At 50.5% G+C, this 25,901-nt stretch overlaps 1 protein-coding gene across 1 annotated transcript; it reads left to right on the top strand.

Annotated features, from left to right (window-relative positions):
• Positions 1-15,390: 15,390 nt before the first annotated feature.
• LOC142450601 (anomalous homeobox protein-like) lies at positions 15,391-25,635 on the top strand (the record flags this gene model as incomplete). Its single annotated transcript, XM_075552592.1, has 6 exons — positions 15,391-15,645; positions 16,271-16,398; positions 16,733-16,856; positions 17,090-17,309; positions 22,596-22,743; positions 25,554-25,635. Coding segments are annotated over exons 1-6 (957 nt in total), but the record flags the coding sequence as incomplete, so codon positions are not given.
• Positions 25,636-25,901: the final 266 nt, after the last annotated feature.

The following is a 25,901-nucleotide window of genomic DNA, read 5'->3' as shown; positions in this document are numbered from 1 at the left end:
TCGCTTCCTCAGCCCGCCCCCGTTGCAGCCACGCTTGGGAACAATCCTTTCCGCGGCCCCACTCCCGGGACCGGACAACTCGAATATTCGGGGCGCTTCGTCTCGCTCGGAGAGGGGGGGCGTTCCCAGCAGGTTAAAAGTGGGCTCACCGTGATCGCGTCCATGGTGCCCTCTCCACTCGCTCTTCAAGATGCTGCGGCTACCGCAGAGGCCAAGGCCTGGAGTCACTTTACTACCCGCTGCCTTAGCCAGCAGACTGAAGTTTCTGGCCGAAGCTGAACTTAAAAAAAAACAAAACACGTTCCGCAGGCGGGCAGGTGGGCGGGGCAGGGAGAGGAAGGGGAAGCGGGGGTGGGGGTGGGGGACGTAGTGGGTAGACAGGAGGGACTGAGGATGGGGGTGGGGTGGCGTTGGGTAGGTGTGGAGGCTGGGAGGTCTGCAAACAGGTCTGCACTGCCATGTCCAGACTGCTGGGAGCTTTATCTTTCCTGAGACATGGGGTGGGCCTTCCAGATTCATCCTTAAGCTTCTCCTCAGGCTGATGTAGATTAGGTTCCTCAGGACTGAATAGGATTTGATTTCTGTCAAGTAAATGTGCACTTCAGGGTTAGGGTTCTGACAGGCAGTTTATTATTTTATTTTTTAAAACAATTTATTAGGGGCTCATACAACTCTTATAACAGTCCATACATATACATACATCAATTGTATAAAGCACATCTGTACATTCTTTGCCCTAATCATTTTCTTTTTTTTCCTCCTCTTTTTTTACATTTTATTAGCGACTTATACAACTCTTATCACAATCCATACATATACATACATCAAATGTATAAACACATCCATACATTCCCTGCCCCAATCATTCTCAAAGCATTTGCTCTCCACTTAAGCCCTTTGCATCAGGTCCTCTTTTTTTTTGCCCCTCCCTCCCCGCTCCCCCCTCCCTCATGTGACCTTGGTAATTTATACATCGTTATTTTGTCATATCTTGTCCTATCTGGAGTCTCCCTCCCCCCCCTTCTCTGCCGTCCCTCTCCCATGTGGATCCTTGTAATCAGTTCCCCCTTTCCAACCCACTCACCCTCCACTCTCCCAGCATCGCCCCTCACACCCTTGGTCCTGAAGGTATCATCTACCCTGGATTCCCTATGCCTCCAGCCCTCATATGTACCAGTGTACAACCTCTGCCCTCTCCAGCCCTTCAAGGTAGATATCAGATCATGGTAGTTGGAGGGAGGAAGCATCCAGGATCTGGGGGATAGTTGTGTTCTTCATCGGTACTACCTTGCACCCTAATTAACCCATCTCCTCTCCTAAACCCCTCTATGAGGGGATCTCCATTGGCTGACACTTGGGCCTTGGGTCTCCACTCTGCACTTCCCCCTTCATTCAATATGGTATATATACACACACACACACACATACACACATATATATACACACACATATATCTTTTTTTTTTGCATGATGCCTTATACCTGGTCCCTTTGGCACCTCGTGATCGTGCTTCTTCCATGTGGGCTTTTTTGCTTCTGAGCTAGATGGCCGCTTGTTCAGGCAGTTTATTTTTATGAGGTTTCTTTTTATTTTCTCTGCCTACTGCCTCGTATGCCCCTCAATGTGGCGTGTGCTAAGGTTTTTGTCACACATTGGCAATTTGCCAGGCTGAAAGCAGCCACTCTCTCTTTTTCAACGAAAAGCTCCTCCTTAAACGTCTCCCCTGCACACAAGGGCATAGCCAGCCACCTTAGAAACCCAAGTCCCCTGTGGCTGCCGAACTTTCAGACATCCCAGCAGCCCTTGCACTCTCTGTTCTGTTGCATGCGTCCACTCAGCCTGTCTCCATTCTAGACAAGCCAGGTGCTGCTCTGACTAGACTGTTGAGTGTGGGTGCTGAGGGTCTAGACGAGTTCAGGAAGTAAGCAGGCTTTCCTTGGGTCCTGGGAGGCAAAGGCCTTCTCTGTCTCCTTACGCTAAACATGAAAAATAACCTTCTCATGACAGGTCTTATCCTTGAAAGCACGAACACGAGGCAACCCAGGTTCTCTGTAGTCACAGGGAATGTTTTTTATAAAAGCAGTTTTGCTCAAACCTCGGTTTTTTTGTGGTGGCGGATTTAAGAGAACAGTGTGTGGCTGTGGAATTGTGTTTCCTGCTTGGGGAAAATGCCACAGAAACTGTTATGATGTTGAACACAGCTTACAAGGACAGTGCAATGGGAAAAACTCAAGTGTATGAGTGGTTTTCTCATTTCAAAAAAGGGAAATGCTGATTGATGACAAAGCGCTCTCTGGACAGATGAAAATGTCAACTTGTAGTGAGTGCATTTGGAATTCATCCCACCAGGTCAGACAGTAATCAAGCTTGCTATTTAGAGGTTCTGAAAAGCTTGCATAACAGTGTGCAACAAAAATAGGCCTGATTTGTGGCAGATAGGGGACTGGTTTTGCCACCACAACAATGCACCTGCTTATGCAGCCACCTTGGTGCACAAGTTTTGGACAAAAAACAGCATGCCTCTCTTGCCCCACACACCTTACTCACTTGACCACTCTCTGTTCGACTTCTTTGTGTTTTCTTGAATGCAGAGGGACATGAAAGGACAGTGATTTGATGATGTTAAGAGGTGAAGAAAATAAAACAGGGAGGTGCTGTCAGCCATTCAACAAGCCATTGAACAATGTTTCCAGGAATGGAATCACAGATTTGGCAAATATATTAAGTGTCATGGAGACTACTTTGAAGGTGATAAGGTTGTTTTGTAAAAAATTTTTTTTTAATTTTCTTTTTGTAAAAAAATTTTAAATACATAGCTTTGGGGGGGGGGAAATCTGGTTTCTTTTAGGTCTCCTGCCCACCCCCACCCCCACCCCACCCCCTTCTACTGTCCTGGAGGGTTTTGTTGCACTTCACTTACTTTCTGTAGTTTGTATTTTGAAAACAAAAGGTATGTTGTTTTCCAAATAAGAAAAAATATATCACCAGGTGCATACATACATATATTTCTTGCAGCTCTCTACTTTATCATGGGTCTGAGGGAACCATGAGGGTAATCTGGATTTCTGACCTGCCGCCTGCTGTACCCACAGTCCTGTGTCCCTCAAAACAGAACAAACCTGTTCTGCATGAATTCTCTCCGGGAGAAAGAGCTGAGAATGGAGGTGGGTGAGACACCCACCAGAGTCCGAGTGGGTCAATCAGATAAAGTGACACAAAGTCTGTGTTTTTACCTCTTTGTTGTAGAACCCAAGCCGTGTATAAACCGTTCCCCTCTTTTCTCATGAGAGTAAGGGAAGTGGGGTTTTCTCTGCAAGCTCTCCTTTCCTCATGTTGCTTTTGTGGGGTCTGTTGAGGAAGGTGTGTGTATGCTTGTCTTTGCCATTGTCGCCGGTCAACCATTCATACACATGCCGTTAGAGGACCTACAATCCTCATGATGTAACGGCACCCTTTCCACCCACTTCCAGCACTTGTCTCACTCTGACTGATGCTGGGCAATATTCTACTGTTTCCATGGAAGCAGAGGTGACCACAGGTTGCCAGACATCCCTGCCTGGTGGTGGATATTCCTTCCCTGAGGGGAGAATCCTAGAGAATCTCCTGGGCAGGGTCATGCTCCAGCGACCCTTCCACCTCCAAGTTCTGACACTGGAGATGGAGATGTCAGAGATGACAAAAGGAGGTGTTTGCTCAGAGAACCGTATGTCCTAAGACATGCCATTGTAACGCAGCATCCTATACTCAGAAAACGAGGACAATGGTGTTTCCCTTAAGTGTGACTTGCCATGAAGGGAAATGTGCGTGGCATCAAAGGACATGATGGCCTGAGACAAGGTACATTGCCGATTCCAAGGTGCAGGTACAATTGGCAAGATACCCCATCAGCTATTTCTGTGGCAGGGTCTATAGGAGAACCATACAGGGTAATCTATAAGGTGTGTTTGTAAAGTGGAATAACATTACCTAAAGTGAATTATTAAGATATTTTATCAAACCTAGATTAAGTGTTACACCACGGTGAGCTTCTACCCACTGTAGTTTCATGACTCACAGGAGCACAGTGTTGGTCAGGAAGCCCTGGGTCTGTTATGAGGGACAGAGAGGTAATGAAGTGACCAACAAGACACTGATCTCAAATCAAGGTTGATGTTTATTCTTCACTGTTAGTGCCCATCCATTTCCTCTTCTCACCTCCTATGGTTCTCTCTCACCGTCCCACACCTGCCCCACAGTGCTTTCTTTTTCCTTATTCATGTCTCCATTTCTGTTCGTGACCTGCCTCCTCTTTCTCAGGGGTGGCTCATCCTGCTACCCAGCCCCTTCCGAGTTCCTTTGAAAAGAGACGGCCTTAGAAGTTCCTCCTGCCCTCTTGCCGGTTCCTATGCCCATCCTTCCATCCCTCCACCAACTTTAAACAAACAAAAGTGGTTCTTGTGATCAGGGCGACATTTCACAGAGCAAATTGGATTTTCATTCAGCAATCCATGCAGGTTTCTTTGTGTGACATCGATTGCATTCTCACTTCCTTCCTGAGTTTGTGCTTTCATTTGGCCTGGTCTAGTCCTGCCTGCCTTCTGAGCTTTATCCCAGGGCAAATGCTACCCCTTTGATCTCATAGGATCAGTCGTTTTTTCTAAGGGGCGTATGTTTACCTCTCTGGTGTTATGGTTCACTTTACAGAACTGTCTAGTGTTGGGGTGAGTTCAGTTCCAGGCTGAAAGGTGAATAAGGACCACTAGTCTCTATCTAACTGGTAAGTCTGATCTTTCTATGATTTTGAGTTTGGTTCCACATTTTTCTCCCACTCTATTTGGAACCTTCTATTGGGATCCCTTTCACAGCAGTCAGCAATGGTAGATGCCATCTAGTTCTTTTGATCCTAGGGCAGCAGAGCCTGAGCTTCAAATAAGCTTTTGTTTCCTTGTGCCTTTGATCTTCACTTTGCTTTGGATGAGGAGACACCAAGCATTGAATCTTAGATGGTCAAGCGTGAAAGACCCAAGCCTCTCCTTTCCAAGGTAGGGTCGAGAACATTATCTTGGTGGATTATGTTAGGCCAATGGACCTTAGTGTCCCCTGAGACTCCACCACCTATTTTGAGAACCTACCACTCCTAGAGCTCTGCGAGGCACTGGGTTATATACTAGATGACTGGTGGACAGTCCTTAACCTCAAGGCACTGCCACCCAGCATGGAGATACCATTGGAACCCAGACATCTGTTACCATGGGCCTGAGCAGGGAGGCAGCATCGATGAAGTGTAAGTAAGGGCCGTTAGGGAAGGAGGAAATCCAGTGATGGAGCGCATTGGGCAAGGATGCTGCACAAGACCTCTTGAGAGTGCTAATGAGCCGGGATGTTACTTTAAGCACTACGGTGCCCCGCAAACAACCCACGACATTTTCAATCACCCCACCCCATGTGCATGTGAAAGCTGGACAGCGAATAAGGAAGACCAAAGACGAACTGATGCATTTGAATGATGACATTGGAGAAGAATTTTGAATATGCCATGGACCGCCAGAAGAGCAAACAAATCTGTCTGGGAGGAAGGACCTCCGGAATGTTACTTAGAAGCGAGAATGGCGAGACTTGGTCTCATGGACTTTGGGCATGTTGTCAGGAGAAACCAGTCTCTGGAGAAGGACATCATGCTTCCTAAAGCAGAGGCTTAGTGAAAAAGAGGAAGACTCTGATTGCGACGGAATGACACAGGGGCTGCAACTATGGGCTCAAACAGAAGAGCCCTTGTGAAGCTGATACCGACTTGGGCAGTGCTCCTTTCTGTTATGCAGACGGTTGTATGAGTCAGAGCCAACCCCATGACACTTAACAACAGTAGCCCAGAGCTCCGAGAGGCCTGTGAGGCACTGGATTATATAGGGAGGGAGGAGGCCTTCCTCAGGGACTGCATCGATGAAGAGTGGGTATGATATTGACTTGAAAAAATTTGGGGAAAAATTGACTTGAAACATTGCCTGGAGGACATTCTGATTGAAGTAGGAAGGCATATGACATGGAGGTTCAAACGCATGTGGTTTTGTCTGCAGGACTAATAGGTCTGAACTATATAGTAGCATGAGGACTCTAAATATTTCAACCATTGGAATAACATGGCCAGAGCTCTGCTTTATCTGGAGTAATTAATCCAGAAGTTGAATGTACATTGAGTTTGAAGGAGGAAGCTGGGGTATAGAAACCAGCTAGACACTCACTGGCATAGCTCAGGTGCAAGATGATAAAGGGATGGGCTAGAGGTGTAGTAGTGGGAACTGGAAAAAGCCTAATAAGGCATAGAAATCTTTGTGGAACTAGGCTGACTTCTGGTGATTTGGGATGTGGGGTTGAGGGAAAAAGAAAGGGTCTAGGTGACTGAAATTTTAGCTAGGCTGTGAGGAATGAAGGTTTGGGAGACAGGCTACCTGAGGGCAGGTAATGATTTTTAAAGTCTAAAGGCTTTTCACTTTCCAAAGTTTGACCCGCACACGACTTGTGGGATTTTGTGCAGCAGTGACATCCTGTACTGGTGTCAATAAGATGACCTCATCTACCTGCATAACTCATAAAGATAGCCTTCAAAACTTGGCAGACCAAAAGAATTTTCCAGTCCACGATTCATCCTTTACACTTTCAAGACCTCTGCGTGGCTAGCATCTGGAGTTGATTCTGTGTGGTAGGAGACTACATCTGATCGAAGCAAATCAGTATGAGACTGTTAACGTCACTTAGAGGACCAGGGGAGAAAAGGCAAAGGGAAAGTAGAGACTGTCCTAAGAAACTTGGAGAAAAACAAAACACCAGTGAAAATCAACGCCTGTCCTGTAATAACCATTCAAATAAGGATCATCTGTAATGTGCTGGCTACAGATAAGTTATTCAGAAAACACTCACTCTTCTCAGAGGGCTCGCTGCCAGCGAGGCAATGCTGACTCACAGTAACCCTCATGTGGGTTTCCAAGGCTGTAAGTAAATACAGGAGTAGAAAGCCTGCCTCATCTTTCTCCTGAGAAGCTGCTGGCGATTTCGAACTGACGACTGTGCGGATCACGGCACAACTTGTAAGCATATATAGAATTAGAATCTCCAGGGTTGGAGCCATTTCAAACCATTACGCGCTGGGAAGGCTTTAGAGAAGAGATAAAATCTGAGTTGACCTTACAAGCAGTTCGCCTGCCATTATGCCACTCAACTCCTGACAGCATACTGAAACCTCTTACTCAAGACATCGGTCCTTACAATAAGGAAGAACGGTAGGAATGCTACTTACAAACAAGCAGCAGCTCACTCACAGGTGTTCCTTAGCTGCATGCAGCGTTTTCAGTAGAAAATGGAAGCCAACTTTTTCTGCACTTGTGCATTTCTCTAGACAGTGTACTGCCCTGTTTTTTCTTCTTCTTGTTTTTAGGAATCCCAGGCCTGTGTGCTTGGAGACCTTCACTGCCCTGGCATCAGTATGACCCTGGCTATTTCTGCTCAGCCGTTGGATGCTCAACTTCACCTCTCAGAGTTTAGCTCAAAGGGATCCAGAAACAATTTTGCTAGAGACAGTTTATTTTCCGATCCTTTTTCGCTTGTTTGACTTCAAACCACATTTGTGGTCCTTTGGTTACTCACTGGAGATTCATCTCAAACTCTGTTACTCCCATGGCTGGGTTTTGGGGACCAGTGAGTGCAGGTGGGCAGGCCACTGGCCTTGGACCTTGATAAGATGGCGCATGCTAGACCCCCAAGGAAGTTACTGTAAAGGGCCCATGTCAACTCCAGCTGGCTGAATAAATAATTCAGTGCAAGTTTTCAAATGAACGTTAGTGCTTGTTGTGGTTAATAAAACACCACATTTATTTGGAAGGATCTTGAGTTCTTAGGGATTTTGTTTGTGTGATCGGTGTGTGTGTGTGTGTGTGTGTGTGTTTAAGAATAGTTTATAAGTCAAGAGACATTAAAAGCATGACCAGCTTTCATCTGGTGGCTCATGAAACTTGTGGTTTTTAAAAGTTATATTAATTTTTGACCAGAATAGAGGTAGCCCTGGAGGGGGCCTAGTTCTTGCTGGTTCCCTGAACCTACTCCTACGCAGGCTGCCAGGCCAATGAACTTGTGAAATGCCTGGGGGTGAGGGTGGGGGGTGGGAGTTGGGGGGTTGGAAAGGGGCAGAACATCTGCTCTGGACATCAACTGCTGCCCAGGTTTCAGCAGGGAGTGACCAGCCAGATAAGAGGGCTGTTATTTAGCAGGTACTTTTTTAGGGAGTCTTGGTAGCATAGTGATTGCCCATTGGGCTGCAGTTCTAAACAACCAGCCTCTCCAGGAGAGACAAACAGGTTTTCTGCTCCCATTGAGTTATAATCTTGGGAAACTCACAGCAGTTCTTCCTTATCCTACAGGGGCACTATGAGTCAGCATCGACTTGATGGCAGTGAGTTTGGTTTTTATTTTCTTTTAAAAAGTCCTTTAAACCCACCTCCTAGCTTTGGTATAAATCCCTTATGGAACTTATCAGAAGGGTGAACATCTAGTCTTGGCTTAGGCCCTGTGAAGTCAGGAAGCCTGTGTGGTTGACGCACTTCGAGACCCACTCCTGCAGCCTTCTTGCCACTCTCCCTGTCTATCCACGCAGCACGCACCTGCTCCTGCTTGCTCTCTCATCAACTGCCCCTTCCAATCCCAGGAGCCAGTGGTCTCTGCAGACACCAACTTTACCCCTACCACCCACGGTGTCCTGTTGTCCCTGAGACTTTGTTTTCACCCACTGAGCCTCTTCTGTCCTGGAGGGGACCCAGGTAGGCAGGCTCTGTGCTCCCCAGGCCGGGCCAAGAGGGAGCGGGCATGTAGCCCTTCACTGTTCCTGGTCGAGAATACTTCTCATTCTCCCACTGTGGACCTGATGGGCTTCCCCTATGCATTTGCATGACTCATCAGGGGCCTGGTGCCCTCAGATGCCTCTCTCTACCATCTGAGTGCCCTGCAGTAGTGGGCAGGGAGAGACTGGCTGGGGACCCTGTCATAGGGCCTTCCCACTCCAGCCCCCGATATCCAGCACAGATGGCTGTTGTAATCATCTCTCTGCTTGCATGCCAGGCGGGCGGTAAACCAAATTACTGCCATCAAGTTGATGTGGACTCAGTGACCCTGTAGGACAGTGTAGAACTGCCCCTGTTAGCTTCAGAGGCTGTAACTTTTGGGGAGTTGACAGCCAGATCGGCTGGAGGATCAAAGCCCAACGACTACTACATGCTCTATCTTGTCCCTGGTCTCTGCAGGAACAGTGAATTATTCAATATGGCTCTTCTAGATCAAATCTCTAATTCTTACCAAATGACCTTTCCCTGCACGTGTCTGAGAAGAAGGTGTACGAAGATACTCGTAAGTTTCACCCAAGAATCAATCCTTGTAAACAGGCTTCCCTAGAGTGGCCTCCTGCTGTGTGTTACAGGGCTCTCTGAGAACCAGGAGGAGGGATGCCATTACCAGCAAGAGCCAGGAGAGTGCATCCTCAAAGTGAACATGTTGGATCCAGAAGCCATGAGAGAAGCAGCAGCAGATCCAGAAGCCAGTGCACGGAGCAGAGTGAACCCAAGGAGCAAGGAAAGCTGAGGGCGCTTATGCAGGAGACTGGCTTGTGGAACTGAGTGCCTCTGGGCTGAGGTTTACCGGGGTGGGTGCCTCTGGGTACTTAATTCAAGGAGGTGAGTTTGCTGATGCAGGAGTCTTGAGCTGAAGGCCTTTGTGTTGAGACAGGCTTAATTATAGCTTCTCTCTTTATGTCTTTGTCAGTATGGTAATGATTTTATCAATTTTATTGATGTTTAAAAAGAATCTACTTTTGGATTTGCTTTTCCTCTTTGTTTTTCTGTTTTCATTTCATTTCTTTCTGCTCTGTTTATTATCTATTTTCTTTTCATAGTTGTAGTTTGCCTTTTATCCCCTAAATATTCAAGCTGTAGCATTAGGCCATTTATTTGAAACCTGTTAAAAACAAATGTTTATTGCTATAAATTTCCTCTGAGAATTGTCTTTGCTGCATCCAGTAACTTTTGGTATTGTGTGCTTACATTTAATCCATCTCTGGTTTTGCTTTCTTTTAATTAATCGCTGATGTTGCTTGTACTATTTAAGCACTTGATTTCTTCCTTGACCTATAGTGGGTCACTGATATCATCCAATAAATTGTGGTATGCTCTGTCTTCATTTTAAATGATCTCTACTTTTGTTTATGTTTTATAACACTTGATTCCTTATTTAGACCTGCTAGTTGTTCAGTGGTATATTGCTTAATTTCTACTAACTTCTGTGTTTTTCAGTTGTGCTTCTCCTGTTTGCTCCTGTGAAGATTTCCAGTCTCAAACTCTGAAGGAGCAGGTAGACTCCCTCCCACAGGGTTTCTATGAGTGAGAAAGGATAGTAGTGTTGGATGGATTTCAGAAAACCACTCACTAGGAAATCTCAGCTTGTCGTACATCGGAAAACTCACTCTGCAGAAAAACCCTGTGGCTGCGAGGACACAGTTCTGACACAGGTGTCAGTTCTGTGGGCACACCCAGGAGCTTATGCAGAAGAGAACCTCTGAATGCCCTGGCTGTAGAAAGCTCTGTTGTTGCGAACCAATGTCCTTTACGTGCCAGAGACATCACAGAGAGATGAATACATGAATGAATTGAATGTGAGAAGCTGTCCAGAGCAGCCATTTTCAACCTGTGGGTCTTGACCCCTTTCGGAGGTCGAACAACTATTTCACTGGGGTCACCCGATTCATAACAGTAGCAACATTACAGTTATGAGGTAGTAACGAAAATGATTTTATGGTTGTGAGGTCACCACCACATGAGGAACTGTATTAAAGGTTGTGGCATTAGGAAGGTTGAGAACCACTGGTTTAGAGTGTCCATTCACAGGAACCACTTGTATATTCATGTAGGACGGTGACATGGGTTACACTGAATCCAGTAAACATCGGTGTCATTCGATGGGCCCATGAGCCTGATCTGACAGTCATTAACAGTCCCCTCTGTGTGACCTGATATGACAAGCCAGTCTGATGTGACAGCATCCATGGTGGGATACAGCGCTCTGAATCCCATTTGGTCCATGATCCTGATCTGTCAGCAATTTCTTATCCCCTCTGTGTGACCTGAGTGACAAGCCAGTCAGATGTGAGAGCGTCCATGGTGGGATGCAGCACTTTGAATGCCATCACAACCAGGATCTGATGGACCGAGAGGCCCTGGGATGTGGTCTGCAGCGCCTTATGTCTGACTTAAGAGGGCAAGGAAGGGAGTAGAGCGCAGAGGATGTAACACCACCAAGGAAAAAGAGAGCCAGGTGTGAGTGGCCATGGTCCTATACTTATTGGTTGACACCAACGCTTACCCGGCAGCACTGCTAGGGATTCTGCCATGGGAGTAAAGAGGCCCCAAATTAACATAATTTATGGAGACGCATTTGTCCCTTAAAGATGACAAAGACGAATCCTTCAGTGGAGGTAGACCATCAGCATGAAGCCATGATAGGTCCAAAGTTCTCATTCAGTAGGTTACTTAAGTAGGTCGTGGAGAACACAGGAAACACCAAATGAAGACTGGCAGCAGATCAATTCCTTCCTCATGGTTGCAGGCAGTTGGGACACTTACACAATCCCAAACTAGGGAAGTCTATGAGCTTGGTCCAGGACCTCCCACCAAGCGAGTCAAGATATGCCTCATGACCGTGAGGACTTAGAACAACAATTACCATCAAGGGCACCTCCAGAGAAGTCTATAATGGCCAGGTAGGCTAGTGGAGGGTTTCTAATTGATTTTTAAACCCTGGTCTGAGGAAAAAAACTTGCTAGTCAATGGTCAGAATTCAATGGAGGCTGAGTGGAGACTCAGGATGGATATAGGCCACCTACTGTGAACTTGCCATTGTTCTACCTCTGAGCTTACTGTTCTCTGCCTGTACAGTGCACTGACTGAGCTTCCTGTCCTGACTGAACTTCCTGTGCTCTGACTAAATTTACTGTTCTGACTGAGCTCTGACTGAACTTCTTGTGCTCTGAATGAGCTGACTGTGCTCTGAATGAGGTTACTGTCCTAACTGAACTTATTGTCCTGACTGAACTCATTGTACTCTGACTGAACTTCCATTGCGGTGAATGAACTTCCTGTACTCTGACTGAACTTCTTGTGCTCTGACTGAACTTATTGTCCTGACTGAATTTATTGTACTCTGACTGAACTGCCTGTACTCTGACAGAGCTGACTGCTCTGACTGAAGTTACTATTCTGACTGAACTTCCTGTACTTTGACTGAGCACACTGTGACTGAGCTTTCTTTCCCTGACCTGCTTCATGCAGGGAGATGAGGATGGGACATGTGTGGTTCAGGGGAGGCTGTTGGGTGGTCTCGTGGATGTGTCCAGGCGTGGAGTAGACACAGCAGAGATGGCCCCACACTTACTTCCTTCTCCAGGGGCGTGGGGATGGAGGGGGTCCTCAGGGGTCATGGCTCCTCCCAACAGGGCTGTGGGCAATCAGGGCGCCCTCTGCCCTGGGTTGGGCTGCCCCTGGCCCTTTAAGGGGTGCCCGCTTCTGGCCCTGAGGGCACTGAGGCAGTGGTGCAGGGGACCTGGGGTGGGGTGGGGGTGGGGACCAGCCTGGGTGGAGGGTTTGACACTGAGCCCCCACCCCCACCCCGCCCCCGCTGGATCTGAGCTGGGGCCGTTTCCGGTCCAGGCCCGCCTCCCAAACAGTGTATCCAAGCCGCAGCCGTCTGGACGGGGTGGGTGCGGGGCTCTGAGAGCCGATCTGCGGGGCGAGGACGTGGGGCGCTGCGCCTAACCAACGGTGTGCGCCGAAAGGTAAGGGTCCTGGACAAGTCCAGCTGGGGCGCGGCCGGGAGTCTGCCATGTTCGGTTCCCTGTCCCCTCAAATGCGCAGGCCTGGGGACCCCAGATTGTCTGAGGACCAGGGCGCACTTGCTTGCTGAGCCGAACTGCAGTTGCCCTGGGGAAAGGGACCCCATAGGAGGAAGGGACCCCATGGGCTCCTGTCGGGTTGGGTGTTGGAGTGGATTCCTCCCTCCCTTCTGGGGACCCTGCCGAGCTGCCCAAGGACCCATACCCCACGGACGCAGCTTTTCCGTGCCTGGCTGGGGGGAGTGTCCGGCACCTTTCGCCCATCCCACAAATCAGAGCCGTGAGTTCAAGCCTGCCTGCGCCACCTGGATGTTGATGCAGACATGATGTCCCGGTGCCGCGGTGCCCCGGGAGCTTCTGGCAACACAGCTGGCGCCTGTGACCTGGGTCAGGGGAAGGTGGTGGCCTGTGACCTCGGCCAGGGGAGCTGCTGGCCCCGTGGCTGGTGCCTGTGACCTGGGTTAGGGGGAAGGTGCCAACCCGTGACCGCAGTCCGGGGGATGGTACTGCGGGCCTAGGGGCAGGTTCCTGTCACCTGGGTCAGACACAGCACTGGCACAGGTCCTCAGTTTCCCCTGCTTTACAAGCAGGTAAGTACACACACATCTGGTGACTCAGGACGCTGAGTCACTGGCCGGGCTGGGGGTTCCACGGAGCAGAGGAGGGCGAAGGTAACAACCCTGTCCAAGTAGCCATGTGGGCTTGGGGGCTGCACTGGGGCACTGGAGTCAGCCTGCCAAGGTCACATGTTGGGGACTTTTTTGAAGTCACTCTGCTGCCCTCAGTCTGAATTGCTCCTGTTACAGGGGTCTTGGTGAGCCAAAGGGCAGACCTGACAGACCCTATTTGGGGACCATATTTCAGTTCTTGTGTCTAGGTGTGTAGGGACAACATTTACAGTTTGTGTTTTTTCATTTTCTAAGTAAGAATTGCTTTCAAAATCAAAGCAGTTCAAACCAGAGGGCGCTGGCCCTGCTGCTGTTGTGTGTTCTGGAGTTTCCTCCTGGTAAACTATGGATGCCACCATCAATCCACAGCGCAGGCAGGCAGGCCAGATGGAAGAGATCTCCCAGTGCACAAGCAGATGCACAGCCTTGATGGGAGTGCCAGAGTGCCAATCCTGAGATTCCAGGCTTTTTCCTGTAACTAGTGGTCCGAGAAGGAGCTCAAATGACATACAGTTCACGGCTAAAGGCTGTTACATAAAGGTAGCAGATTACGTGAGTTTTCCAGTCAACAGTTCACACACACACACACACACACACACTTTGTTTTGTGACACTGACTATAGCCCTCAGCCCTCGTGACACAGCAGCACCCTCTTCCCCCAGCCTCTGAGTGTTTCCCTTGGGCTCTTGCTGCCCCGCTGTTACTTGGGACTGGCCAGAGTCTCTTTCTGACATGTTCCGCTCACAGCGCATCACATTGTGAGTGAATGACACTGGGGCACGGTGGGTAACAGTTCAGCCACCCTATTGTCAGAGAGATCCAACTCCTGGCAACCCTCTGGGCAGCCTAGACCTCCTCAGCACATATCTGAGGCTGCAATCTGGTGGGTGGGTTCACGCAGCCCCCTCTGTTTTTCACAGCCAGGCTTTCAGTCCTGTGCCATCAGGGCTCCTTGATGAAAACCTGTGAATGGTGAACGGCGTGTTGTAGATGTACACACAGTCCTGACATCCATGGGAGTGTCCTGAGGGCGTCTCAGAGTCAGATGAGAGCTGGAAGCTCCCAGACGCCTAGTGTCGCAGCTGACCACTGACCCACTGCTTCCCTGGGTCATCATGTGATGCCGGGCCAGGAGGCACTAGTGTCTACCTGGCAGAGGCTAGGAGACCCCAGACGCAGGGCAGAGCCATCCCCTGCACTGAGGGTGGAAGAGAGTCAGTTACGGAGATATGCTGTATGAGGAGCCAGGGGCAGTCAGGAGCCAGGCAAGGGCCTGACAGTGGTCCATGTGGTCAGGTCACTATGAAACCAAGCTCTGCCATGGAGTTGAGGCTGACTTATAGTGACCCTGCAGGACAGGGTAGAACTGACCCCCATGGGTTTCAGAGATTGTGACTCTGCCTAGTCTTTCAATGGTGGAGTGACTAGTGGTTTGGAGCTGCTGACTTGGTGGTAGAGAGGAGCCCTGGTAGCATAGTGGTTACATGTTGGGCTGCAGTGCACAAGGTCTGCAGTTCGAAGACACCAGCCACCCCATGGGAGAGAGGTGGAGCTTTTTGCCCAGTGTGTAACCACTGCACAGTCAGAACTCCTAGATCCCCACAGTGTCAGAGAAATGAGGGACAGTGTGGCTGGCTGGCTTAGCCTGTTGCCTTTGGGGATTGAAAGGTGTCATCAGGCTACACATACCCTGCCTCTCTGGAGGGTTCTAGGCTTTTGAGACTCAACAGGTTGGTTTGAAGAGTGGCCCTGTGGTGCTCTGAGTGTGTGGTCTGTGCCTCCCACTGCCCTCACTGTTACTGCAGAGGCCCCCAGCCTGAGGCGGGATGCAGAAGTTTCTGATGCTGCTGGAGGAGAGCGAGAGGAGGCCTGACTGGCCACCCCCGGCTGAGCTGGTGGCCCTGGCTGGAAGGCTGTGCCGGGACCTGGAGGATGACCTGGACAAGGCAGAGCCCCTGGTGGAGGCTGTGCTGAGGAGCCCACTCCGCCCGTACCTGCTAGAAAGTGAGGCTGTAGTCCTGGTGTGCGTGCTCGTCCTGGACCGGCAGGAGCAGCACCAGGAGGCCTGCAAGCTGCTGGAGGTAGGGCACCCTGCAGGGTGGGCGGGGAGGTCAGAAGTCAGCGGATTAGAGACCAGGGGTTTGCTCCTTGGGAAAACCGTCTCTTTTGGCCTACCGGCTGCTGGAGCTGGAGGGTCTGCGGATGGGCAGGAGGAGCACAGAGGTCAGTGGATTTGAGGTTGGCATTCTCTTCTTGGAAAAATTCTCTTCCCTCCACTGCTCACTCAGTCCTGCGCCTCCCAGCACTCTGACATGAAAGTTCGTGACCGGGATCGTGCCTGGCTTGCCAAGCCCCTGGCAGATAAAGAAATGCCTGAGAGTCACCTCAGGTCCTGTCTGCAGAGCGAGCCTTCTCAGGGTGAGACCTCCACCCTCCGCTCAGACTTGAAGTGTCCTCTGGGACTCATGGACCCGGGACATTGTCAACATGCACGTGTGGTCCATGCTTCGAACTGACCATCGTCCACATTACTACTGTGGATGGATGCAGGACTGTAGGGACAAGAGGGCTGTAGATCCCGTTGTCCCACCACCCAGGGGTACCCCTCACCAGAGGTTCTGATGCCAGCATCTTCCCTGGGCTAGGTGCTGGACTGGTGGCCCCACAGGCCTGCCTCCAGGGCTCAGCCAGGCTCTCCCTCTGCAGGGCTGCCGGGTGCCCGGGGGCAGCTTGGACCTGGTGGAGGCCTGGAATAACATCCACTACCACATGACCATGAGGAGGCTGGGCGTGGACACACTGAGCCACCTGCAGACCTTCCGCTGCAGGAAGAAGTGCGTTGACTCAGAGTCCTGGGTTGCCCCTGGGTTCGGGGTCCCAGACACACAGGTGAGGGGAACTTGGGAGGTCCCGTGGAGACAATACAGAAGGAGCTCGGGGATGCCATGAGTGGGCACAGGATGGGGCACCGCCAGCTCCCGTCCCTGAGCACCTTCTCTGGGCCCTCATTTCCATGTACACAACTCCTCGTTGGTCCTGAAGTGAGCACAGAGGAGCTCCTGAGGAAAAACCTGGGGGCCCTTTCTTAGGGGCAGGTCCTGGCCCTGGGACAGAGTGGACAGAGTTTGGGGTCCTGTCAGACGACCTCGCCCTCTTGTCCTCACCCAGGAACCCACCGCCCCCGTCCCTCTGTCCTGAGGGCCTAAGGAGCCGTCACTTCCCTGGCGACGTGCGCAAGAAGTTGCGGGATTTCGCCTTGGCCGTGAGCACCTACCCAGACAAGGCCCAGCGGGTACGAGGGAGCTGGCCCCATAGCACCCAGAGGCCATGAGCAGCTCCCTCCTGCTGGGTGTGGGGGGACCTGCCTGGGACGGAGGGTCTCCCTGGATGGGCCGTACAGGGAGGACTTGGTCGCTTGTCCCCCAGGGTAAGACTGGCCCGAGTGTGGAGGGTGAGGCGGCCGTGCTCCTTTCCCTGGAAGAGCCATGTGGGGTGAGGCGAGCACAACTTATTTTGTCCCCACAGGACACCTTGTCGTTGGAGACCAGCCTGTCGGGTGATCAGGTCTACAACTGGTTTGCCAATTACCGCCGGAGACAAAAAGCTCTCATGCAGCGTTTGGAGCCAGACCTGGGGACAGCTACCCAGGATGAACCTGCTGCCTGTGGGAGTGCTCCAAAGCCTCCTTGCTCCTCAGGGGACCCCTGTGCCACCCCTGAGGGTGTGGTGAGGCCCCAGTGGCCAGGTGAGGGGCTCCAGAGCCCAGCCTACTATGGTTTGGGGTGTTGCTAGTCCTCACGGACTTTCCCCCTGACTGAGACTGGGACCTCTCTGTGATCCACCCCCTATGACCCCTCCAGATGGACCCCACCTTAATGCTCAAGCAGGGCTGGCCCATCGGCGGGGGGCTGGGGTCCACAGTGGTGACAGCCGAGGATCAGGACCCTACCTGTGATCCTTTTCCACATGGTCCCACCTCCTATGACCTCCATCATGACTGGGACACCCTTCCTGTAACCACTTCCCCAAATGCTCAGGCAGGATCGGCCCTTCAGCTGGGCTGGGGTCCACAGCTTTAGGTAATTTCTCAGTGGGGAAAGAGGTTGCTGAGATTGAAGCTGGGAAGTGACTAGACATGGGTCATATGTGGTGGGTGCTGGGCCTGGCCTGGGTGGGGGCCTGCATTCCCTTAGTGTGTGGAGGGCTAACCCTCACCCTTGTGGCGGAGGGTGGGAGGTAAGCAGCTGTGGTTGGCGCGGCTTGCTCTGTGCTCTATTGATTCAGAGGAGGGATGCCCGGGATATAGCTGGTTGGGTTTGGCTCTCACTTGCTGGGATTCCTTGGCAGAGCTTGCAGGAAGGAGGCCCAGGTTTGGGCTGCCACTGAACATCCCTGTTTGTCTGCTCTGTCTCTGGGCTTGGCTCGTCCTGTGCTCCGTTCTCCAGAGCAGGCGGTTGGCCTTCACATCGTCTGTGGGGTTGTCAAGGTGGAGCCTGCAGGAAGGAGGCAGAGGCTTGGGCTGCCGCTGAGCCTCCCCATCTGTCTGATGCTGACTTGGCTCACCCTATGCTCCTTTCCTCCATCCCTTGTTGGGGTGTCCAGGCAGAGCCTGCGTGAAGGGGAATGGGCTGACAGCCCTGTGCTCCAGGGACCGGTGGGAGAGCAGGCGGTTCGGCCTGGCTCTCACTTGCTGGGCCCCTTGGGCAGAGCCTGTGGGAAGGGGGCACAGGCTTGGATGTTGCTGAGCCTCCCCCATCTTACTGTTGTGCTCCAACAGGACTTGCAGAAACCGCGTCTCCACAGACCATGGAGGCCTCCCAGGGACTGTGGGCACCGTTGGCCCCTGCCTCAGGCTTTCCTGAAATACCTGCAGAGCCAGCAGCTCCCAGGTACTGTGCCCCACAGCCTTATGACAGGGCTGAGAAGGAACCCAGACCCCACACCGACTGGAGTCTCTTTCCAGCCTCTGACCGAGGAGCCTCTGCCCACGGGAAGTGGTGTTTGCTGTGTCAGCAGGTCCCTGCTACTTGGTGAGATTGACCAGGAGGGGCCTGCCCCAGACCCTGTCCGCTTCGTCCCGGTCAACCCTGGCCCTGGATTCTGCCCTCTGGCTGCTGGCAGCGTCACAGCGGATCCGTCTCCAGATCCTTCAAGGTCGTGGCTGATGACACTGGCAACAGTGTCCTCCAGAGAAGCCTCTCTTCAGATGAGGGGTCCAATCCCAAGCCAGGAGCTGAGCTTCACCATGTCCTGTCCCGACGCAGCCCTAGCAGGTGGGTCTTCTCGGGCCAGAGCCTCAGTTCCCCGTGGCTAGGGTCAGGCCCGTCCTCTCCTGTCCTGTGCAGTGTGATTACACCCAGAACCAGGGCAGCTGGACAGAACTGCACACAAGTAGTTCAGATGTTTTTGCACTTTTTTCTTTCCAAAGTAAAATTCGCAAATGGCAGGAAGTAAGAGGATGTACAAAGAGTGAGGCTGAAAGGAAACTGCGCTGGCCCCACCTCCAAGCCCCACGTGACATCCTCTGACATCCCTGTAAGGTCCCTCTGCCCCTCTGTGAGGGAAATAGCAGGGCTTAAGGGTCTGTCTCAGTCACCCACACAGCTTTCAATACCACCACGAAGCGTTTGAGGGGGCTTCGGGCATTTATGGAGAAATGGAGGTCCCACTAACTCTTTCAAGGCTCCTGCTTGTGTTAAGATACAGATTTTGTGCCTCAAATGCAGCAGTAGGTTATGACCTCCTACCTTGTAGAGAGGACGTGGAACACCGTGTGTTCGCCCAGTCATCAGGATCTCTACTTTTCTGTGCTTACTTAGATCTTTGTCCTCCAGCTTCCTGTTGTCTTGGCTTTCTTGATGCCCTTGTTAGTTTCTGATCCTGTCTGTGTCTGTCACACTTGACTCTGACTGTCAACTTGGGCGTCCCAGTTTAGTCACTACTGCTTTGAGATGCCCTCTCGAGGCCAGGCTGGAGCCGTGCATGGAGAGCTGGGGCATTGCCCTGGGATTTGGGCCTCTGTTCCCTGGGTTTCACACCAGGTCATTCCCTTCCTGAGGCCCTCAGGTAATGACTGTCTTTAATCAGTGTTGTGAGAGAGGGGCCAGGAAGGTAGATTTCCGAGTTCTTGGGTGTTTGGTGGATGTCCCACTCTGCCCCCACGCTGATGGGCAGTGTGGCTGGTGGAACTGTGGTTGGAAACCGTTTTCCCTCAGAAATCTGAAGCTTCCCTGTGGTTGTGTAGCATTTCTCACTTTTGAGAAGTGGGACCTCATTCTGATGTTCACTTTTCTGTGTGTAGCCTGCTTTCTCTTGCTGAGAGCTTTTATGGTTTTGATATTTTGGGGTTTATTTTAGAATTCAGAAATTCCATAGTGATGGCCTTGGCCCTAGATCTTACGAATTCATCTTACCATTCAGATTTTCAGTGTAAAGTACCTTGGCCTCCTTTAAACTCTGGGAATTTGGGGGTTACATTCTTTTGATGAAAGTCTTTGGCAGTTTCTTCCATCCGGTTCCCTGTCTTCTCTTCATAGCACATGCTATTTGGGTGTCAGAACTCTGAACAAGCTCCCAAGTAGCCTATCTTTTTCCTGATTTTTTGGGTCTTTTTATAGTGTGTGTACTGTGGGTATATCTCTTAAATTCTATCCCTCAACAATCCTATTGAAGTTTTTATCTCAACAGTTATATTTTAAGTTCCAAGAGCTCTTTTTTGGTCGGCGAATTTTCCTTCTCGTACGTCATGTCTTTCTTTAAAGACAGCACAGAGTCACCATGCTGAAAAGAACTGGTTGATGTTTAACCCCCAGATCAAGAACTGGCATTGCTGGGGAAAGAAGTCCAAGCAGCTCTGAAGGTGTTGGCATAAACCAGGCTCCAGGAGTGGTTTGAACGCCAGCAGAGATGCTTCCACAAACGGATGCAACACTGGAAGGACTGACTGGTCTGTGCCAAGAAATTTGGAAAACAGCTACCTACCTATTTGGCCATCCACTGGAAGAGAGCTGTACATATCTCCGCTCCAAGAAGGGTATTCTAGTAGAATGTTCGAATTATTGAAAAACAGTATATTTTATTTATTTATTTATTAGTTGGGGTTTATTGCAGATGTGTATTTCATATCACTCCATATTTCAATCATGGCGAGTAGAATTTTAGAATTGCTACCACGACAGTTCCCAAACAATCTTTCTATACTAACTCTTTTTTACCCTCTGACCACCACTGTATCCCATCCCCATGAACCCCTAATTCTATATGCTGTCCCTATCAGTCCATCAACCCTGGGTTTCATTGAAGAAGATTATTAATAGCTCGTGCAAATTTAAAAACATTGCTGACTGTAATACAAAAAGCAGTTGTAGTGGTACTGAAAGGGAACTACCTGACATTCAAATTGGATTTATAAAAGGGCACAAAACAAGGGATACCATTAATGATGTCAGATGGATCTTGGGTGCAGGCAAGAATACCAGAAAGATGTCTCTCTGTGTTTTATTGACTATACAAAGGTATTTATCTTTGTAGGTCATAATAGATTATGGATAGCACTGCCAAGAATGGGAATTCCAGAACATACCGTTGTGCTCATTTGGGAACTCCTCATAGACCAAGAGGCAGTCAGCCAGTCTCATAGTTTACAGTCACATGGCTTACAGTCAAGGGAGGTGCTCGCTAAGGCTATGCCCCTGCACATATTCACTCTGCACATGAACAGATCATCTGAGAAGAGGGACTCTGTGAAGGAGAACACAGCGTTGGGATTAGAGGGTGATTCATCAATAACCTGCAGCATGCAGGTGGCACAGCCGTGGCTGCATGTGGAAAGTCACAAGGACATGGAGCGCTGACTGAAGAAGATAAAGACTGCAGCCTTCACTCAGGATGGGTTGCATCTCAAAAATTCTTCATAACTGGACACCTTTCATCAGCAACCCGAGTAACAGAGAAAATGTGAAACTGAAGGATTTCAGTTTGCTGGTATCCACAGTTCCCTCTCAGGGTAGCAGAAGTCAAGAAAGCAGATGATGGGTTGCATGGGCAAAACTGCTGCCAAATACCTCTTTAAAATCAAAGATGTTATTTTGAGGACTGATGTGCACCTGACCCAATTCATGGTATTTTCTATTGCTTTACATGAAGACAAAAGAAAAAAGAATTGTTGCCTTTGAATTGCGGTATTGGCGTGTCATACCAACTGCATGGACTGTCAGAAGTTTAAACAAGAGGAAAAAGTATATCCAGAAAGCTCCTTGGAAGAGGGAATGGTGGTATTCCGTCTTATATACTTTGAATGTCACATCGGAAGGGGCCAGTTTCTGATGAAGGGCGTTATGCCCGGTAAAGAAGAGGGTCATCCAAAAAGAAGAGTCAATTAGCAAAATGGACTGAGTGACCTATTGGCCATTGCAGTGGGCTGAGACACAGCCAGAGGTGTGAGGAAGGCACAGGACTGGGCATGGTTTCCTTCCACTGTGTGGAGGTGATTTGACCAGTACCCCCTGCTTTTCCTTGATGCTCCCCTTTCTCAGGGCTCCTGGTGCATGACACCTTGCCTTGTGCCCCGCACCATCATCTAGGGGGCTCCGTTGGCTTCCCAACGCTGCAGGCCTGGGGTCGCTTCACCCGTTTGTCCTGTTTCAGTTGCCCCCCTTTGCTGGTTTGGTTCATGGCCTTTTGATATTCTCTGTCTCAGAGGGAGAAGTATAGCACTGTGCTACCGTTGCTGAGACAGAGGTGGTCTGATTGGCACTTAAGCCTTATGTCCTGCAGTGGAGAGGTCCCCAGGGGGGAGAGAATGGGAGAAAGCAGATGTGCCCTCATAAACCAGCCTGAGCAGGTGATCTTGGTCAGGAGGTTCAGGGAGGCCAGTTAGCCTGTTTGGTTGCTCGAACATAGATGTTACTGTGTCGATTCAGAGGCTTCTGCAGGCAGTGAGCCTGGCTCAGGGTGGCCAGCCTCAATGTGGAGCTGCTGCCTCACACTCCCTGCTCCTTCCCTGTTTAATCTGTGAACCCTATTTCCCCAGGATTCACTGACATGCCTCGTGGGAGCCCCCAGACCATTTGTCTGGAGGAAGGCCCAGGTACCAGTGGTGAACATGTGGAGCTACAGGCGGGGAGCTTCCCGGTGACACAGCCTGCATTGCCACCTCTGGAGTTCATGCTTCCCCAAAGGTAGTCTCACGGAACCCCATGGTCAGAGTCTGTCCTTCCCCAAAGAGTATCCCAAAAAACCCCATGCTCAGAGTTTACTCTTCCCTGAAGATCGGTGTCCATCCTTCCCCAAAGCTGGTGCCACAGAACCCTACGGTGGGAGTTCATCCTTCCCCAAAGTTAATCCTGCAGAGCCCCGTGTCTGAGTTCATCCTTCCGCAAAGGTGGTCCCATACAACCCCACAGTCTGGGATATCCTTCCCACCAATGACCCTGGAAAGTGAAGGGGACAAAGGCCCAGTAGGAGGGGGTTCAGTAGGAGGGGGTCCAGCCTTCTCTTTACTCCTCAGAGCACACAGATTAGACATGTCTGAAAGTTACAGCATTCATCCCAGGTTGATTCTACGAAGAGTTTGGCTTTCTGGTAAACAGGAAAGGCACCCACAAACACCCGGGCTTATGTGGGCACCATCCCTGGCCCGTGTCTGGGTAGAGCTTGGCCTCACTTGCCCATGAGGCTGCCCAGGTTCCCAGCAGCCTCTTCCTGGTGTTTTCCTTTAGCCACACAGGCGGTGGGGCTCTGAGCAGCAGCATCCTGGTTCTGCATTTCAGATTGTGGTTTTGAAAGGGCTTCGGGGTTTCAGGCAGCCTGGAAGAGATTTTCCTGTTGATGGAGGGTGGGTTTGATGTGCACCTTCCTCATGGCATTTCCTGAGGGGCCCTGGCTGCACAATGCACTTCTCTGCTGGTCAGAGGTTCAAACCCACCAGCTGCTCCCCAGGAGAGAAATGTGGCAGTCTGCTGCCATAAATATGTTCAGAAACCCTAATTGTGGCACTTCTGCTCTGTCTGACACAGTCATTTGGGTCAAAATTGACCCAGTGGCAACATTTGTAAAAATACTATTTCATAGGGGCTTGAGCCAACTTCTCTGGCAGCTCTGGGTTTCTGCACAGGAAATGGAAGTACTCAGTTCCTGGTGAAATCACTAACGAAGGGGAAGTTCTCGGTCCCTGGTTACTCCCTTTGTAGACACAGCTCTGCCAGAAGCTTTTTCACAGTGTGGTTCTTCCAGCAGTGAAATTTCTTGAGCCCCCAAAGTGAATGCCCCAGGACACTTGTGTGAGCAATGTGCCCACCCGGGGTACGCCTCTGTTCAGATGCTGCTCAGAGGTGGGATGAGCGCCATCAGAGGTGCCTTCAACATTTTGGTGGCCTTTTCTGTTCTTCGGAGGCTGACCCGCAAATCCAGTAGGGCACCTCCCAGTTGTTCCTGGACCTGAGCCAGGGGAGGCAGCGCATCCCTTCTATACTGGATGCAGGGACCGAGAGCCAAATGGGGTTTGTCCTCGGTGTGTGGAGACCACAAGTCCACTATGCAGACTGCAGGTGGTATGCCTTGTGGGGCACACAGACCTTGCCTTGTTCTCTGGTCCACGTGGAGTGTCCGCTCGTCAGCTCTCTAGGTCTTCAGGGGTGTATTCAAGTTCAGATAAGTCAAATTTTCAGTTGGAGTCCAGAGTTGAGGCTTGTGAGCTGGAGGGTCTCTGCTGCTACTTGAGCAGCGAGCTTCAGGCAGAGGCATTGGCCCAGTGGTTGCCTAGGACCTGGGTTGTCTTGGCTTTTGGGAGCTCGGGTGATGTGCCTTTTCTTTCTGTTTTTCTTCCTTGGAAATGCCTGTCCAGGTCTTGGAACAGTAACAAATTCCCTGGGGCTGGGACCGGCATCAGCCCCACTCCAGCTGCAGGGTCCGTGTGTCACAGGTAGGAAGGGGGTCTTGGACGAACCCCCACATGTGTTGCCACAGAAGTCGGGCCTCTGCCTGCTGCTGAAGTCAAGCCAAAAGGTCTGCTCCAGTGCAGGGTTTGGTGAGAAGAGAGCGTTTTATTGGGAGCAGACTAGCACAGGGCACAGAGGGATTCTTCTAACTGCCTTCCTGACTGCAGACAGGAGGGGCTTTGATGCCACTGGGGAGGGAGTGTGGAGAATGTTGAAGTGGGCTTGGGGGTAGGGTGAGGGTCTGGGAAGGGAGCTTGGTGAAAGTGGGGTTCGATTTAGGGTCTGGGAAGGGAGCTTGGAGAATGTTGAAGTGGGGTTTGTGCATTGGTCAGTCAGTGTCATGCATTCTGTACTGGTGGTCATCCCTGGGCAGTGGTCCTCGTGTCCAGGCTGAGACCACCAAGACAACACAGTGTAGCGGTTTTTCTCATTTCTCTCTGACTCAGGATAATCAGTTTTAGTCTAGTTTTTCTTAAGCATTCTTATTTTTGTTTGAAAATAAAAAACTAACGATCTATTTTTAAATTGTTTAAATCATTTCATTGGGGGCTCATACAACTCATCACAATCCATACATACATCAATTGTGTAAAGCACATTTCTTCATTCGTTGCCCTCATCATTCTCAAAACATTTGCTCTCCACTTAAGCCCCTGGCATCAGCTTCTCATTTTCCCCACCCTCCCCCTATCCCCCTCCCTCATGAACCCTTGGTAATTTATAAATTATTATTTTATCATATCTTACACTTGCCAACGTCTCTCTTCACCCATTTTTCTGTTGTCCATCTTCCAGGGATGAGGTTATATGTAGATCCCTGTAATCAGTTCCCCCTTTACACCCTACCTTCCCTCCACTATTTAAATTTTCTTGCTAAAAGAAAACTTGGATGAAGCATATGGAAATAATAAAATTATGTAAATTTCAGTTTATAATAAAACTAATCTCCAAACCCACTCTTTGCCATCTCACTGAGTGCATGGATGCTACTCCACAGCCTCCCTGGACACTTGAGACAGCCTGTTCTGACATCCTGCCTGTCTGTTTTTCAGACCAGAGTTGGCCCAGGCTGTGTCTTCCTTCCCCGGAGTCACGTCTGCTGTGGAGCTGAGCCCACCCCTTCTCACCGGCCAGGTGAGGCCTCCCCCAGGCCCTGTGTGACCTCTCCTGCAGTCCCAGTGCCTGGCCCAGAGGAGAGACACTGCTCCTGCCTGTGCATAGCGCCCCTGAGGTGCAGAGGGACTTAGTACTTGGTGGTGGTGAGGGCTTGCAGGTGGAAGTGGAGGGGGGGTTTTTGAGGAGAGGAGGGAGTGCACTGTGTGGGAGCCACTGGGCTCAGGAAGCTGGTGAAGTCTGGCATCCAGGACGTCCTCTGGGCTGGAAAGTCAGGACTCTGAGGA

Source organism: Tenrec ecaudatus, chromosome 6 (genome assembly GCF_050624435.1).
Source record: "Tenrec ecaudatus isolate mTenEca1 chromosome 6, mTenEca1.hap1, whole genome shotgun sequence".
NCBI lineage: Eukaryota > Metazoa > Chordata > Mammalia > Afrosoricida > Tenrecidae > Tenrec > Tenrec ecaudatus.
Note: the sequence above shows the minus strand (reverse complement) of the source record. Positions and strands in the feature narration are given on the sequence as shown.